Source organism: Eurypyga helias, unplaced genomic scaffold (assembly GCF_000690775.1).
Source record: "Eurypyga helias isolate BGI_N326 unplaced genomic scaffold, ASM69077v1 scaffold13299, whole genome shotgun sequence".
In the NCBI taxonomy this organism is placed as follows: domain Eukaryota; kingdom Metazoa; phylum Chordata; class Aves; order Eurypygiformes; family Eurypygidae; genus Eurypyga; species Eurypyga helias.
The window spans coordinates 5305-23752 of record NW_010271447.1 but is presented as its reverse complement, the minus strand read 5'-3'; the positions used below and the strand labels follow the sequence as shown (position 1 = coordinate 23752).

The 18448-nt window shown below is 36.8% G+C and overlaps 1 protein-coding gene across 1 annotated transcript in view; it reads right to left on the bottom strand.

Moving 5' to 3' along the window:
* Positions 1–385: 385 nt before the first annotated feature.
* LOC104514994 (dmX-like protein 1) overlaps positions 386–18448 on the bottom strand; it is a gene marked incomplete at both ends in the record, with an annotated part of 22468 nt that continues 4405 nt past the window's right edge. The window contains 12 exons of the mRNA XM_010158819.1: positions 386–549; positions 6535–6648; positions 7033–7281; positions 9041–9168; positions 9350–9426; positions 10649–10840; positions 11098–12188; positions 13650–13902; positions 14688–14853; positions 15552–15649; positions 16817–16986; positions 18181–18291. Coding sequence (XP_010157121.1) covers positions 386–549; positions 6535–6648; positions 7033–7281; positions 9041–9168; positions 9350–9426; positions 10649–10840; positions 11098–12188; positions 13650–13902; positions 14688–14853; positions 15552–15649; positions 16817–16986; positions 18181–18291 — 2813 coding nt within the window. The remainder of the gene's footprint in view (positions 550–6534; positions 6649–7032; positions 7282–9040; positions 9169–9349; positions 9427–10648; positions 10841–11097; positions 12189–13649; positions 13903–14687; positions 14854–15551; positions 15650–16816; positions 16987–18180; positions 18292–18448) is intronic.

The window sequence follows — 18448 nt, the reverse complement described above, 5'->3', positions numbered from 1 at the left end:
CCATTCTGTGATTCTATGATAATTTGTTTTCTATTAAGTATACATGCTCATTTCACTCACTTGTAATGACAAGAAGCTTCTCAGATGTCCTTGTTCATCTAAATACCTGATCCATAATTACCTACAGGTTGGTACTCAGAAGTCATAAAAAGCAACCCATTTTGTTCCTACCATTATCTGAAAACAAATTTATTGCCTAACAAGTTTTTAAGACAGCTGTTTGAAAAATACTTACAGTTCTAGAAAAAGCTAAATATTACTAATAAAAACAGACAGCTTCTAACACACATTGAAATCATTACTTAGAATAAAGACTTAGAAGAAAAAAAATTAGCACTTCAGAAGTGGCAGAAGATATTTAGCTGTCATAGTAGAAAAAAGTTACCTTTGCAATGAAATAATCCCAGATGCTAAGCTCAGGAGGAATAAATCTTTCTTTGTAAGATGGCGATTCTTGGTCTACCAGTGGCAATCCAGGCAACTGAGGACTCTCTTTTGGAGAGGTTTTTGATGAAAGCCTGTAACGTTTTTGTTGTTTCTCTCCATCATCTAAAGAGGAAGCAAATACACCATGTTGATTTACATTGCCTGCTCCACGACCTTATTGCTTTAAATAAAGGGATTTATAGTAGGAAGTAAAAATTTTCCTCAATACAAGTCTTCAGAATTGTATCTCAGCATTTCGGTAGCAAAGAAGCATCAACAATGTTAATCCTCAAGTATGAAAAACTAATACATAACTAGAACTCCAGAAGGGGAAAACTCCCAGAACAAGTAATACAAAATAGTAACGTACACCCATAACTTCATGAGAAGCTTTCTTCCTAAAGAGATTATAAACATTGCTGGTCAAGCAATAATACCGAAAAACCAGAATACTTTAATAAGGCCCACTAAATACTGATTATGCTTGTTTTTTTAAGACAAGACGAGTCTTGTCTTTTAGAATACATAGTGCAAATATCTAGGCTTGCCATTCCCACTCCAAGCTTTAACTCTGTGTCTACTTCCAGAGAAGGTCTGTACTTTTTTCTAAACAGTGCAATTTTGATAAATTGATATGCCTAACAATGTATTTCTCCAGCAAATATAAAAGATCCCATTTAACTAATACATTCTGATATATAACTTACCAAACGGGGAAGAACTAATTAATTGCATTAATGCCCTCAACTCCTCACTTCCCTCAACACTGGTTTTTTTTTTCAGAAGAAGAAATGTCTATGATAGGTTTTAATTGCATTCTTGATGATTAAAGTACTCAGGGAAACAGCTTATCCAAGCTATCAGAAATATCATAATGCAGTTATCTCACAAATGTATGAACAAGCGAGTCTCAGATCCCTTGTTTTCTTGTCAATTGAGAAGTATCAAATTCACAAATACGGAAAAAACAATTGCTTAAAGAGAGATTCACGTAACCATCTGATAACCTGAACTCGTTCTTGGTAGGTGGATTGTACAGCCTTTCATTTAACTGAGGAGGAATGATATCGATTGTCACTGTCCCTAAGAAGTAATCTAGTGTTCTGCCTCTCCATAACTTCTGAAGTGGGACATAGATGAAAGAGAATCGCATTTGGAGATCTGATACCATACAACAGCCTTCATTCAACTGCCATCACAGACAGAATGGACTTGAATCCATTTCCCACTTGATTCTAAAATCTGTTTATTTTCAAGTAGATGTAATGCATGGAGATTAGTTTCAACAGTGAAACAACTGAATAGTTTCAAGTCTTAGGTAAAACAAAGAAAGTTAAAACTTTTAAGATAATGAGGGAGTCGATTTTCTGAACTGCCTTTTCAAGCACCCAAAACTTTCAACACCTATTTAACTGAGTACTGAATATTTAATTTTTTTTCCCAAATCTCTGTTTTCCAGTTAAGGTCTGAAAGCTGTGACATCACCCAAAACAGCCACATAACTCTCTTAAGTTTCACCTCACCCCACTCCTTTTGTTTAGATGCCAAAAAAAAAAAAAAAAAGGCGGTTGGGAAGAAGAGTATAGAAAAACATTTTGTTTCTTGTTCAATTAAGTGGGTTTTTCATTTTGCATACAGCAATATGGGATCAGGCAGCTGATCATAAAAATCTCATCTAAACATCTCCTAAGTGAAGTGGTATATGGGTTGCCGTATGATTGGAGTCTTCAGCTGATATAACAGCAGTCGTAAGTAGGCTCCAGGAAAGCAAATCTGCAGGTTAAAAGAGCTCACCTGGAGATCAGATATCCCTCTCACCGAGTTCAAGCACCATGTTGGGCCAGACTGGTAAACTAATGAGAACATCACAGAATCAAAGGGGTGCTTTATTGTTTTAACTTTTCTTACTCCCTTCTGCTCTCAAGGGCCCAAAAAACTTAACTTCCACTGAAGTTTCTGAAATTATTTTCTCCAGTAGATAAGGATGGCACTAAAAGAGCCAGCTTCCCTATTTATGCCTGAACTATGACGAAGAAGTATTCCTTACACCCTATTTGCTTTGTTTATGTTTTATCCACAGGAGACTTCTGAGTCTTGATAGATGCTTGAAAGACTACAGCCTTCAAAACTCTAACGGGTACTCCAGTCACTTGAAAACAGAAGGTCTAACACTCTGGACAAAAGAAAAACAGCGTTCATTTAAGAACAGTTATATTCCACATATGCGACTTATATGCTCCTAACACAGAGTCACCTGTAAGCCATGAGGGAGTTAAGATTTAAGCTAATTTAAAAAAAACCAAACACCCAAAAAACCCCAAAACAAAACAAAAAAACCAACCAAAACACACCACCAAACACACCCCTTTTGGTGTTTGGTTTTTTTTTTAATACCTCAAAACTATGATTTTTAACCTTTTTCCAGAGAGGCAAGTTCTCTGCATTAGCAATGGCTGATGGATTTCTACACCCCCACCCCACCCCCAATAATTTCTGGACTAGAAAAAAAGCATGTTTTTCCAACTTTCAACAAAATTTTTGACGACCACGAAGAAGACATGAAGACAACCATTACAAGCAGCTGAACTATAACATAATTCATATATAGAATCTAATAAAAGCTGAAGACATTTCATCTTTCACCTTGAACCTGGGATATTTTAACAGTCTGTGTTGCACTGCTATACAGTATCTTATTTTTTATCCTGTTAGAGCTATTATTTGAAATCCACTTACCTGTCCTAAAAGTCACAAACGTAACAGCTGCAGTACAATGCATTCTCATTTAATCATTTAAAGCTCATCAGCTAACAACGAGCATGCACATGCCATCACTATGCATTTTTAGCAATTGCTTAAAACAAAAATAAGAAATTCACTAGGCATAAAATAAAAAAGCAAGTGTTGCATGGTACAGAACTAAGTATATGCTTGCAGGTTGTTTTTCTAAGCAGAATTCAAAAAGTAAATGTTTTACTTCAAAACAGTACTTTTTCCCCCCTCACTCTGTTGGACCATTCTTTGTATTTTTAAGAATACTTCACGATAGCCATCAGGGGGAAAAAAAAAAAAAATCAGTATTTAAGACAAATGAAAGTAAAACCGTTAAAGTGGTTTGAAATACATACTTCTATTGCTAATTTCTTCCAAAACCCTTTAAATAAACAAATTCATTAAAAATCTGACTGTCATTTAGGATTTCAGATCACCAATGACATTAATTTTCAAAATTTCTCACCTATTTCTAGTTAAAACTGTTTACATGGGGTTTTTTTTCCACTCAAAACATTTATTTTTGGTCCCGTTTTATTTATGAGACAAATATAAAACTTTCATTATTTTTCCAAGAATATTGGAACATTTCAGACATGGAAAATTTCTGCCAAGATCTCACACATGCAGTGATATTCAAAAGATCTGTTGCCCATGTTATTTTCCCTTCCACCTTCCCAGGAATGGATTTAATGAATTAGCACTCAACAGTAGCAACTGCAAATCAGTTCCATAAGATGCAGATTGATTATCGTATGTACACAAGACACTAAATTCTTGTTGTCTTTATGTACCCCTTAATGAGTATTGATTCACCGAAAAGCTCAAAGCAAGTATATATTAAACGGTCAGATGTTTATGAAGACATTAGATACATGGTGGGTGTTCCAATACAGGGTGAGAATGGAAACCTCTCAAAAAATCAGATAAGCACAACAGAATACTTGGTGGCATACACAATCTTTGTTAAAATTTCCTGTTCTGACCATTTAAGGCTTCTTTTACTGAGCCAAAATAACTCCAAGTCAATCTTCTAATCTGTTTTAATAGCTGACAACTAAGAATAAGACAGTAATAATGAGAAGACAAAGGCTTTAATATAGAATAGAAAGGCCACACAAGCCATGAAGTACTCATTACTCCAAAGCACCATAAGAAAACGAGCCCAGCACTGCAGCACTCGAACTGCTATGCTTTGTCTGATTTTCACTGTGAAAGAGGCAATAAAACAGTAGCTTTCCATACAAAATAATACCTAACGGAGGTCAGGATTTTGTAAGACTACCAGGAGCTATTTTTTAGTTCCTGTTTTCTAGCTTCTGCCACAAAGAAAGATGGTATTTATTTAAAAGAAATACCAAAAGTTATATCCAAAGTTATTACATGCTATATTCAACTAAAGCAAAGAGGGAAATCACATGACTTTATTGGCCAACACTGTATAGTACTATGATCTCCTGAAACAAGTTTGAAACTTGGAGATCAACATCCACATTCAGATAAAGTGCTCAAGAACTGGGGAGTGGCAAGGAGGAAACAGCATACTGTTGTTACATTAGGATTCTTAGTGTTATGGATTGTTGGCTTTTGATCTCCATTTGAGAGTGAAAGCATTTCAGAAAAATCTAAAAATAAACTTCAGAGAAACAAGCCCTGTTAGACGTAACAAAACGGGAAGCTACACCAAGTCTGCATCATATTACGGACAAACGTGACATAGTTGACTGGAACAAGCATCCTAGTCACTTCTCAGCGTTCATTTCTGGGTGTCAGGAGAAAAAGTAAGAGATGACAGTAAAGGCACAAACATATTGCTGATTCGACTCTTCTGCTTCACCGGGGGTCTGTTTTTTTCCCTTACCTCTTTTTTTTTTTTTTTTTTTTTTTAAAGTTTACAGTTACAGAGAAAGAAGCTTCAGCAAAGTTCTCCCCCACATTTGCTCTAGATGAACTTGCATTAAAAACAAATAACAGACCTACAGAAACCTAGAATTAGGTAGTTTGGAAGGGACCTGCTCCAACCCCTTGCTCAGAACTGGGCTAACTTAAGTGATGGCCTAGTTTGTTAAAGTTTCTAACAACTCCAGAGATGGCAACTCCACAACCCCTCTAGGCCACTTTCCCAGCGTTTGATCATCCCTACAAACTAGTCTATAATGAGGTTCCTTCTGCCCTTAAATTTTCAGTTTCAGTTTCTTGATTCTTCCAGCAGTTGTACTAATTTTGTAATCAGCCAGCCAGCATTCATTTTTAAGAAAAACATGCAGTACCCAGGCATTTAGTACACATTTCAGAGTACATTTCTCCATAAAAACAATTATCTTATTTTAAAACAGTAGTAGTAGCAGCAGCATTAACACACCTCTGTGTACCATTACCAACGCCTAGGTAACATATAATTGCCAAGAAAGGCCAGTTACACCTTCCAAAAACTCTGACATGGCAAATACATTCACCTTAACAATGATAATGAGAATTATCTATTCAATACCACAGAGAAAACCAGTCAGATCTAGAATAAGAACTCACTTTTGATTAAAGATATCTACTCTGAAAATACTTTTCTAGATGTCTGACAAAGTCTGCATTTAAACAGACTACATTTTCAGTTTTCCTTAAATGCAAGGTAAGACATTTTTGTATGTAACATACATATACTATCAGTAATAACAATCTAATTATAAAAAAATATTTAGTGTAAGTTACATTATATGTTCAGATGTGATGTACAAAGTCACCACAGTTCATCTATCTTTACAACATCTTCCTTTTAAAAAACGAGATAATCTCTAGGATTGTTGCTCTTAGTTCCACAGAAGTCCAATGAAATTATAAAGCACAAATCTGTACCAAAAAGAAGCATTACAGAATTCATTCTGGACCATAGGATAATTTATAATCATCTCAATTTAAGACTTGAAGGTTGTTTGCTTTCCTAAAGGGTTCTCAGACTATCAAAATTGAATGTCAACGAGCTTTTCTTTGTGATGTCTAGAATGAACACTCAGAAATCCACATGCATAATAATGCTTATATTCAAAAAGCAAAACAAGCAGCTCTCCAAAGATACGAAACACTTCTGATCCTTTCAAACCATGGTCAAAGTAATTTTATATTTCATGCTGTTTTCAGATGAAGTGTAGTAAGAATACAGCAGCACTGCCAAATTTCTTTTTTTAAAAAGGTCCAATTGAATGGCTGCTTCAATTATAAAACTTTAAATTTTGGTGTCATGGCTTGCAAACAGAAGTTTTTCTGTCTTTCTACATATGCAAAAAAAATCATCACACATAGCAAACTGCATGTAGAGGCCTAGTACTAAATCTAGTATCTTGCCTGAAGATTTGGTAGGACTATGAGTACTGAAGGTGGTAAGGGATTTGGAAAATCCCACGCATTCCATGGAGAACACTACTACCTGATGTGGGCTAGGCATTGGGAAGTGCCTACCTGCCAAAGAGAGAAAACATACTGTATTTGTAAAATGGGAATTATATTCCTGTTATGAGAGAATTGGAAAGCTTTAAAAATAACATTAAAATCTAGGATCAAATAGTACCGAAAATTTTCTCTTTAAGATGAACTTCACGCCTTCACACTGCAGTGCTACTTGGAAACCTTATTTCAATAACATTCACTTTTCCTCCCTACTTCCTTCTACACAATATCTATCCAATAATTTCAGATCCTTGGGTTTTTTTGCAGATCTAAAAACGTACTGAATTCTTAGCAAACATGAACTACTTAAAGCAATTACTCTTAAGCTTTCAGTAGCAGTCACATCATTTTCTTAAAAATCCAGAAGACAAATGCAAATAAAACAGTAGAACTAACCAGTTTTTGTCTTTAATTGCAGTTGTCCTCTGCTGGGTGTATGAGCTCCTCCTCCAAAGATAGCAGACCACATTTTGCTGTTAAGTGGATGAGCCATAATTCTATACAGCTCGCTGCTAGAATGTGTTGCTAGGCCATGGATGAACAGACTCAGATAGACCGCAGTTAGAATTTCGCACAGTAAAACTGTGAGGCCTGGCTGGGCTTCCTCGCCAGCAGAATTCAAGAGACGTATAAGAGCTGTTATTCCTGTACATGTAAAAAAAATAAACAAAAAAAAAAAGAGAGAGAAAGCATATGTATGTGCGAACAGATGCTGGATTATCACAGGCGTTTTGACTGTCAACCTGTATTATTTAGTACTTTCTAGTGTAGAAAAATCTCATTTTTAGAGGAGATTGAAAATTCCAGGTGAAAGTGGCATGCTATTTATTTTTAATAGTTTACTAAAGCTTTTTAGCTTCATGTTTTGGACTAACAGTTTAATAAATACATAGCAACCTTTCAAGAATAAGAGGACAAAAGAAACATTAAAAATCACTCAAATTTTGTGATATATCTTAAGTAAAACACTGGCAGCTTTAATCCAATTCCCTGGTACTGAAACTCTATGATACAACATACAGTTGCATTAGAGGAAACTTCTTTCTGCTCCATGTCTCAAGCTCTCTCTTTTCTGGCTCCTCAGTTTTATTCAGCAACAGGTTAGCTTCTTATTCTCCATTCTTCATTCAGTGCCTCACAGTTTATTCAATACAGAGCAGCCAAATCTTATACTTAAAAATGCCAATCCCCTCATCGACTTTCCTGTGGTTCTTCTTTAACCAGTTTGGTTTGTAACTCCAGCATAGCACCAAATTGAAATTATATATTCTCACTTTACAGTGTCAAAACCAACCAAAAATCACGGGCGTCAACTTGAAGTGTGCATTGTCTGACAAGGGTTCTTTCACTCGAGTGCCAAACACCTTGTAACGTTTTTACACTCCCACAACAAGTTGTAGCATTTCAAATGTGGCTCCGACTGTGTCACTTAGTGCCCATAAGTGAAGATACAGATAGTGGCCAAAGAATTCTTTGTGTCACAGTCTCCCATTTACACATAAAGCATGTGAAGCTATTAAAAAAGAGAAGTCAGTCCGAGGTGATGTTACCTATAAGCAGAACTGCTAACAATCCCTTGTCTCATTCATTAGAAATTTAATTCTTCAACTAATGAAATAAGAAGATGACAGATGACATTCTGAATTCTGTCTGATGTACGCAGATTCAGTGAGAGAATATATTGCAGAAAGAAAAAACAATATGGCATCAAACAAAGACTGCTTAAGGTTATCTTAACACTATTTTAATGTGACATTTTCTTATTGAAAAAACAAATCCCATGGTATGAAAGCATGTGTCTTGGTTACACCTACATTAAAGTTAGTGCTGTAAACTGAAGCTCATGTGACCAGTGTAGCTTCATTAGCTGGGGTCTATCCCAGCACACATTAAGAATTATCTGAAGTCCTGCATAGGTTTAAGAGCTACCGAAAAACATAATTCATTATAAACTTCTCACTGTCAATAGCTTCAGGTTAATTCAAGAGTTGTACATAATCTACAGTTGTTCTGAGATGGAGCACAAACTGAGAGCGTTCCAAGCCCATTTCGACGGTAAGGAAGTGGACTAATGGTGAGACTGACCTGTTGCCTGCAGGGGGAGCAAGTAGAGCACAGGAAACACTTGGCCCTACTTACTGTCTACTTGCCCTTCACTAGAGCCCCCATTAACATTTTTTAGCAAGAGAAAGCATTATAAATCAACTTGATTTAGTGAACAACCAGAATTACTAGCTTACAGCTTTTGAAAAATGAAGATAAAGTTTTATGATAAGAACTTATTTTTACCACACAGCTGTTAAAAACATTAATATAAAGTCCAGAGCACAGCGACATGCTCTAACAGAGGATCCAGACAATGAAGTTTTCCCTAAGAGGAAAGAAACATATCAACTCTGAATACCTGGCCACTGAGCAGGTGATGTATTGGGAGTCACTGTTTCTTCTAGGCTTGCTGTTCTTAGAGAATGGCGCTGAGTTAACAGCACTGTCTGATACACTGTTCCAGTGAATTGATTTGCTTGAAAGGAGCTGTGAAACAGAAAAGTCACATTTATTAAAAAAAGTGACGTTCAAAACTATTCAAGCGATAGCCTTTTCTAGATGTAGGCAGGTGTGAGCACCGCCTTCTAATGCACCATCTACTATACCATCACGATAGTGAGACAGCGTGCTGACCATTCTCTACAAAGTACTTTCCATGGACCTTTACCTGTAGCTGTGGCCATCACAAAGGCACTGGTAGATGCAAGCAGAGAGTGACGCTGCTAAGGTATGCATTACATATATCTGTAAGACAAAAAGTTTTATAGCACACGTTACACTCAAGGTGAACAGTGATTAGTATCACAGCCTGTCACGCACAGATCTGTAACAGTGGAACAAGCACTGACCATGGAAGGCATAAGTACTTATGGCAAAAACCACTTTACACCTCCTCTTCAGAACTAATTCCAGATAAACCAATTAACTTTGCAATGAAAGGCGTGGGGAAGCACACACTCACCCCACCAACCCATAATCACAGGTCAGGGCTACCTGCAATGTTTTCAATTAGGAAACAGCAACATGTTAAACCTCTATAGAACAGTCATAAGTGATTATACCCTAAGACAGCAGCATTATGCTGGCTCAGAATACAAAGGCTTTGTTTCAGAATGAAAATTACAGTGCAGCTTAGCTTCTGACCAATTCTTGTCCAGCTCAGACAGCCCCACTATTTACTCAGTATCACACTGCTCACTATTAATGTCACAGCTGATACTTTATTTAATGTATCACCAAACACACAGAAAGAGCTAGAGAATCGAAAAGGTTCACTTAGACAATTAAGTATAATAAACTCATTTTTTTGTTCCCTGTGAAATGAATCACAGACTAGGAATTAAGCAAACTCTTAAGTGTTCTCTAGAAATCCCTTGTAAAAGTAAACATGATTTGGGACCTAACACAAAGCTTCAGGAAACATTTAACCTAACACTTTAAATTTTAGGTTCCAGTCCAAGGTTAAATACAGAAGAAAACTTACAGAAACATAACTTTTAAAAAAGGACTATATTTTACTGTATGAACATATATACAGTTTCACAAAAAAAAGTCTGAATTTACTATACTTCACTGACAATCAGTTTTTGTGCCTCCAAACTTAATTTTACTTAGGTCTAGGACTGAAATGCAGAGTTTGCCATTAATATAACAGAAGTAATGATCAAAGACAACCAAGACACTGAGAATGCAGCACATCTCCCATAACAGATGTCATCTTGGAAAAATATCCAGCCCTGGGAGAGGCCAATGTACTTCAGCTTGCTGAACCAGGTACTCAGTGACTCAACAATAAGCAACAATCAGTGTATGTTATTTTAGTTCAAGGTAAGTACTACTGAAAATAGTTAGGTTCCACAGTTTTATTACTTTCACAGGTAGGCACACCAGGTAGTTTTTATGCTGTCAGAAGAAGATTCAAGGCTTCAGCGAAACAGACAATGACAACAACAAAAACAATACGCACCTTGTTGTTCTGAGCATCTGGATGAGGTGGCGAATCAAGGTTTATTATGGCATGTAATATATCATGAGTTAAGTTACCAAGATGTAGCAGCGGATTAGCCACCACTGTTTTGGCACTAGCTGTGCAAGCAAATAGGAGAGGTACGGAGCTTTGCTCTGGTAGAGGGCTGGAAGGTATCTGTACTGACTGCTCCTGAAGACAAGCAAGAAACACACAAGTGATAGTTTGGCTTCCTACAGGGAACAGAACTTTAGAAAGAGGGAAAGGGGATTCTAAACAACAAAACCCATAGCCTACAGAAAATGTAAAATGATAAAAACAGTGCTACATTTATTGTGAAGCAAGTGCATGCTGTAATCGGAAAACTTCAACAGTAATACGAAACACATTCAAAACGTCTACAACAAACCTGACCTAGAGAAAACACAAACTTAAGCTCCCCCACATACCTGCTGAGATTCCTGCAATAGGAGAATTAATTCCATTCTGACAGATGCCAAGCCTCCGCCATGAGAGCCGTGAAGTATACAGTAACTAAGGAACATTCTTAAGAGAGACTGGTATTTCAGAAGCCACTGACGTCTTTTATGAAAGTCTTCTTTCTGCAGCATGTTTTTTTGCTGGTCAGCTAAGTCTTCAGCGTTCTCATGTAGTGCAGCTTCCTCTGGCATCACACTAATTCCTGACTGTACATCTTCTACTTCGACATTATAATCACAGGTCTTTTGAAGAGCTATCACTTCTCTTTCAAGCCACTGATAAAGCTGGTATCTCAACTTCCCACCGTCCACCTCATAACCAGTGGACAGCGTACGAAGCTCTACAGTAAGAATTTTCAGGCATGCTCTGAACTTCAGCTGTGCTGAAATTATATCTTCTGATGGACTCAGAGTATCTTTGCCATCAACTATGCTAAAAGATTCTGTGTAGCTAGAGCTTGTTTCATAGAATTTCTCAGTTTTCTTCAGAGGTTGTAGGTCTTTCATTACCAGGGAAGAATCTTCGCTCTGATCACTATCATCGCTGTCTGATTGTAGTTTCAAAGGTTCATCTTGGAATACCACACTTGGCTGGCTCCAGTCAAAGGAAAGGGTTGAGCTCGAATGTCTTCCTGATGAACAATCTGAAGATGAACCTAGACCATTTAGTACTGGCTGTGACCAATCAACACTGGAAGATCGGTCTTTTGTTTCCAACTCTCTGACTGGAGAAGATGGTGAGAGATCTTTACTAGTATCCATTAAACTAGGGGATCTAAGGAATGACTTTGACTTCTTAACAACTTTGGGCATCTTTGATAAGACCTCCAAGGCCAACATAGGACAACCAGCTTTTAGATGAGCATATGCAGTGGTGAAAAACAGCCGTCTTTCGCCTAGGTTGATTTTGTCAGCTAACCCATTTTCCACTGTTAAGCAAATGTGTGTGGAAGATGTATCAGAAGAGCCAAAATGACGTCTCAACAAGAGAGGATGCGTTCTTAGGTAGTTATAGAAGTTAAACACTGCAGGGTTACAACTCGATGAGCCATCTCCTTTATCTGAAAAGATATTGCATCATGAGGAAAATCTACCATTCTGTAGGAAATAACCCATCTGCAAAGTTCTAAGTTAATCAGAAGGCTACTAGGTTTTAGTACTAGCTTACTTCATTGCACCCCCCTTTTCACCTTCCTTTGCACCTTCTATTGCAGTCAAACAAGACCACATTCCTGTTCAGTTTAAATTTCTGAAGTCTCCATCATGACAGTAAGATGTTAGATCTCACCGAAGATTCTTACTTTAAAAAAAAATTTTTTACAATTTTTTATTTTGTCTACATCTCAGCAAAAATGCAACTTATAACAGAACTAGGAAATCCATAACATTTATACATATTGATATCAGTACTCCATATGAATAAATGAATTGTACAACAGTGCAGCACCTATACACTTTATTTTCATGTCCAAAACCACAACAGGAAAAACCCTGGAAAGACACAAGCATCAGCGAAGGACACTTCACACAGCTTTCAAAGTGTCTGGCTTAGCTGAGATAAAACCCTTCACAGTTTCCTCCATCAGGAGTTATGGCACGACTAACTACAGATAACAGGAAAATTTACATCGAAGAACACCTTTTAAGTTAGAAAATAAAGCAAAACACCAAACACAAGCCACTGATCTGATTAAAAAATTAGTAACATCGAATAATTACTTTACACAGGAGGATATGCCCAAGACAGAGGGAACTGAACACTGTATCATGCCAAGGCATGTAACTTCTACCGAAATCAGTTTGCATGAATGAATGACGCAACTCTAGGGCTTCCAAGTCTTCATTTATACCTACCAAGTTTCTCTCAGTAGCCAGCTCTGAAACCAGCTACCATGCTAACTACTGGAGACTTGACTTCCTGGAAAACATTAACTGTAAGAAATAATACAATGGATTCTTAGAAGGCCTGTAAAGGTAGCAAGCAAAAAGGCAGAACCACCACTTTAGAAGACTCACATGCTATTTCAAGCACCACGTGGGCCTCGTGCTATCACAGTTAAGTATTGAAATCTTTTCTATGGCAGTTTATCAGTGTGGCTAAGTATTCTTTCCAAAGACTAAAGCTACAAAATACCATGTCTTCCAACTCTGACATGAAACTATGCAACCCCAAATTTTTTCCTAGGTTGTGATGGAGTCAAACTAACAAATGAAGTTAATTTGTCTCTTCATCTTTAAGCTGCTGGTGGAAAGACAGCTTCATCATTGCAGGGTCATTCTGATTATCCTGATGTCAATATATTTAAAGGATAAATTAAGTATTCATTCATGGGATACAGGATAACAAGAAAGTTACTACATTTCCTATAAGAAACACACACAATGTTACAGCAAGCTATTTACCAGCAACAGTGAGCAACTGCGCAGTACCTGGTCTTGTTCAGTCTACACTTTAAGAAACTGCTACTTTAATGAACAAATAGTTAAAACCAACCTAAGAGGCAAAATACTCATATTCTTACCTCCTTCATCTTCAACAGAATGTTTAATCAAAGTGTCAAGAGCCTTGCTATAATCTTCCAAAATCCAGTAAGCCATACTTCGCAGAAAAGGGTCACAGTGCACGTTTCCTAAGCTCTCTTTTCCAGCGAGCACACTACCCAAAATTCTCTTCTGTAGTACAGATTTATAAGTACTAGATACTTCAAATTCCGACTCATAAAGTCTTGATATTACCAGAGCCAACTGAATGTCATTCAGTTTTTCAAGGCAGACCTAATCAAAAATAAGTATGTTCACAAGACAACACATTGTAATTTCTCGCATGGTTAAAATGATCACAAGACAGAAATGACATGAATCTGTTCACATTTAGATAAGTAGGTCTATCAATTCCATAAAAAAATTACAAGAACTACACAGAATAGCTGTGGCAAGATCTGATCAGCAACTTCTTCAGTTTAAGTCTGACATGACAACGTATCTTTGACTTCAACTGTCTTCAATAAATCACTGTCATTGTGCACATGCTGCTTCTTGATGTTTTGGTTATGAAACTTTACAGATCAAATCCTTCCTTATCAAAGAGATTAACTTCCTCCCAACTTTTCAAACAGACCCAGGAAATAATTTTTTTGGTGAAGTGATTCTAGCAGCCGACTCACATCACTCTCAAAAAGCATTTTCAGATCTGGAACTTCCTGATGAAAAACTATGTTGTCTTCACATATGACAAGGCAGATAATCAGAAAGCAAGTTAATGGTAGGTGGGCCTCAATATTATTATGAAGAAATTAACCATGGGACTTTTTAGTATCACCAATATGAGTGCTAAAACACAATCAAAATGTAAAGATCAAGGATTGGTATTTGTCATTAATTTGGAGGGGTGGGGGCAGATAGGAGGGGCAATGGAGAAGGAAAGAACACAAACAAACCAGAATCTTATGGGTCATACTAATGTAAAATGCAAGTCACAGTCAATCAGTCAATGCATTTCTAAGTCTGGGACAATACAACAGTCTTAAACACTAAAAAAAAAAGTTTAATTATTTTATTACCTCCACTGCATCTTTTAAGTGTCCTGCCAACAAGAAAAAGGCTGCAGAATGTTCAAAACGCTGTTTGCCAAGCAAAGAAAAAGCATTCTTTAATGCTGCTTTACGCCATCTGTCTTCAGTAAAGTTGTTTCCAAAAAACTGTGTCATTTTAGTGTCCTTTTGGGACCTACATATTGAAATAATTGATAAAATATTATATATGTTAACAGATGCACTATGGCTCTTGATTTCCTCAGATGCCAGTAGAATTTTATGGATCTTTTCCTTAGGAAACGCAGAGGCTCTCACCATACCGGGAGTACAGGAGGCTTCATATTTAAAAGTAACAAAAACTTTAATAAGCACAAAGACTAATGGTATTTTCAGTTACCCTGACACAAATACAGAAAAGCTAATTTTTCCCAGCTGTGCTCTTCAGTGTCAGTGACAATGCAAACGACCTTTTAACAAGTTTGTAACATGTTATATCACCAAATATAACAGTTTGAAAGACAGACTTCATTCAGTCCTCTGAACTTAAGGTAAAATTTATAACAAACACTTCTAGAAAAGATAGCCACACCATTCCACACCCTGCAAAGGTAGTCCTTGAAAGTAAACCAGAATGAAGCAGTAATTGAAATTACAGTAGATTTGGGACTACAGCTTGACGCATCTATCTTCAGAAACATCAACTAAATTACCTCAGTAAATACAATTAGCTTAGAAATAACCCATTCAGTGTAGTGACTAATTAAGAAACTGAATCTCAGCTTTAAATGGTAATATTTGTGCTTCTTTTGGATTACCATCACATTCAACTTTTTTCCCCAATATTATACTAGACAGTATGAAATTCCATGTAAGAGCTTGCATGTCCTCTACCTGTATAATCCCCAGATCACAGCCTTCTTTTTCATGGCAAGGTAAAAAATGGCTGCATCAAGTGGATCGTTGTTCCGCTGAAAGGCCGCTTTAGCCACCTGTGAAGACAGTTCAACAGCAAAAAACCAAACAAAAGTTAAATTAATCTTAAATGGGATTCTTGTTGCTTCTGGTATCCCATGCCCCACAGCCCCTGAAAGTTGTCTTTAATATGGGATCCCTCCTCCCACTAGGAGTGTGACATAGGAACGCACGAAGATACCTCAGCCTTAAACCCTTATTTTTGTTTGGATTCATTTATCTGATGCTTTTCCAGCTCTAGAAGCTTTTTGGTAGACCAAATTGGAATGCCTGTATCTGAAATCGGTTTCTGAAACATAACAAAATTTATTAGCTGCTCTGGTAATCAAAGGACAGGTGAAGTCTTAAAGAACAGGCTGGGACCAGTCACCACAGGAGAAAAGTTGTTTACAGAAGATTACTTTTGGAGGTTGCAAAGGAAAAAGGGGTTAGTGGCAGCAAGAATAGTCCAAAACCTGTGTAAGGTAACCTTAAATGCAGGCCCAGACTACTTGGAACTTTTTAAAGTTTCATAAAGTGATGATTAATTGCTGAAGATTAAAAAGTAGACACACGCATTTTAGCGCTTTGTTGTCAAAGTATCTTCTGGATGTCATTTTCTAGCTCAACTCACTTTTCATGAGCACTTGTTTTAATCTCTTGGAAGATAGGCTTATTGCTGTGCCTGCATGTATTTCAAAAAACAAACAAACTAAAACCCAACATCAGCCAAAACCAAACAATAGAACAATAGAAGGTTTTGTTATCATGGAAATGTATTGATTTCCAGACAAATGTACAATATTTTAGTTGACCCCACTTCTCCTACATTTCTAAGGAGAAACTTATTCTGTAACTCATTTTGTAATTTTGCTATAAAAAGCAACTATATGCTTAACCTGTATTTTGAGCATCCACAATAGGCACTGTACACGACCTCTGTCAAAATGGAGTATCTAAAAGCCCAAAACGTACTGGAATGTATCCCATACACACTGGAATCTGAAAGCTAAAGTACTAAAAAAATAGTTAAATACAAAAGTTCATATTCATACAATAAACACTACCTATAAAAAAATGCAACATGCAACATTCAGAAACCCTGACTTATCTAAAAATTTAAAACCACTTAAACAGAAGGTGAACATCAGAGTGTAACTGTTTCAAAAGTATTAGACAGTTCTGTTTCAGAAAGCTATGTTTACCTTTTCTATGCATTTCCGCAGGCTATGGATATTTCGAACCCACCATCCTATGCCCATAGCTCTGAGTTCTGACCATGTTGGATCTCCTTTCTGAAGTGCAGGGAGCATGCTCAGTAGTTCTTCTTCTGCTACTGAATGAAATGCCCAGGCAAAGTGACTAGTAGATAAGCCTACATAATAATTAATTAAAAAAAAGTCACTAATAAAATAATCCAGAATCTCAAGTCAAGGAAAGGGAGAAGGGAAGAAGGTAGGAAGTGGTGAAATTGTTTATTTTGGATTTCTGAGTGCATTACTGATGAAGCATCAGTATGAGAATTATTGATTCCAGCTGAAAATAGACTTACATAGTGGGTGGCATTAAGATTAGCCATGACACAAAATGTAACATTTGATTAGATTTTTCAGGGTGTTGAAATATAATTTTACTGTTTTGACTTGGAATAGACAATGTGAAGTTTCAGATAAATCACAGCAGAAAACATGTTTGAGAATAGAGATACAAAAGAGAACTGGAAGGAGAGGAAAAATACACATGAAGACAGCAGCACAGCTCACTATGGATAATGGCAGCTCTAGTAAGGGGCAGGAGATGCTTCTCTGCACAGAGGCACGCTCATCTGCACCTCCACAGGTGCCCTGGAAGCACTTCTTACTCTCACAGAAGCATCCTGACTAAAACTATTCCATCAGAGTTAACTCTGGTACTCTGTTTTGTCAGTCCTGGCAAACCAGCTTCTGATGAAGCTGAGGGGTGACAAGCCGTGGCACTGGAAATGCCATCAAATGTCATGATAACTAAAGGAAGGGTAAAGAAGCAAATCACAATCAGCCCTTTAGATTTGATTAGGCCTAATCAAATCCATCTCATTCACTCACCTGCAATATCAGGTTGGAACTACTTAACACTACACCAAAGAAAACTACCTGAAACAGTTCATTGGATAATTACACTAAGCATATGAAAAAACACTGGAGGTCTGAGTAGACCATTAAATATCTTTTTTCCCAAATATGTATAAAAAAACCTAAGTAAATACATACTCTATTTTTGACTGCATTTTTCCTGCAGAAGGTTATTGGCACAACATGGTACTAGAAGTACAGAAAAGAGTTCTTTTGAGGAAATAGAACAAAAAATTAAAACTAAAAAATTGTTAGGAAAAAAAAATCACTTCAGTTCCAAGAACTCTACCTAAAATAAAACAGGTATTTTCTGTTCTGGCATATATCCATATTGAACACTAATTTTTAAAAAGCCAACAAAATAACTCACTGATTCAGCAGAGGCATGTCAACAGCACAGCAATCACGTACAGCTATGCCACTAAGATTCACCTCATCTAAGAAAAAACATCAGTTACCTTGGTGAAGCAGCTGAGCTCGATGTACAGGAGGAAGTGAAGTTGTTAGAAATGTGTGAAGGCGAACAGCCAATAAAAATTTTAAACCACACTCATCAAGAGTTTCTCCACCTGGAATTAAACATTTTTATACCCACTTTAGAGAAACTACTGAAAGAAGCTATTGGGTGTTTTAACAGAAGAAATACTTTGCAATTCTGTGACTACTAATGCTTTAAGTTCATAAATATAACAGTTTCATTCATAATGCTTACCTTCAAGGGAAAGA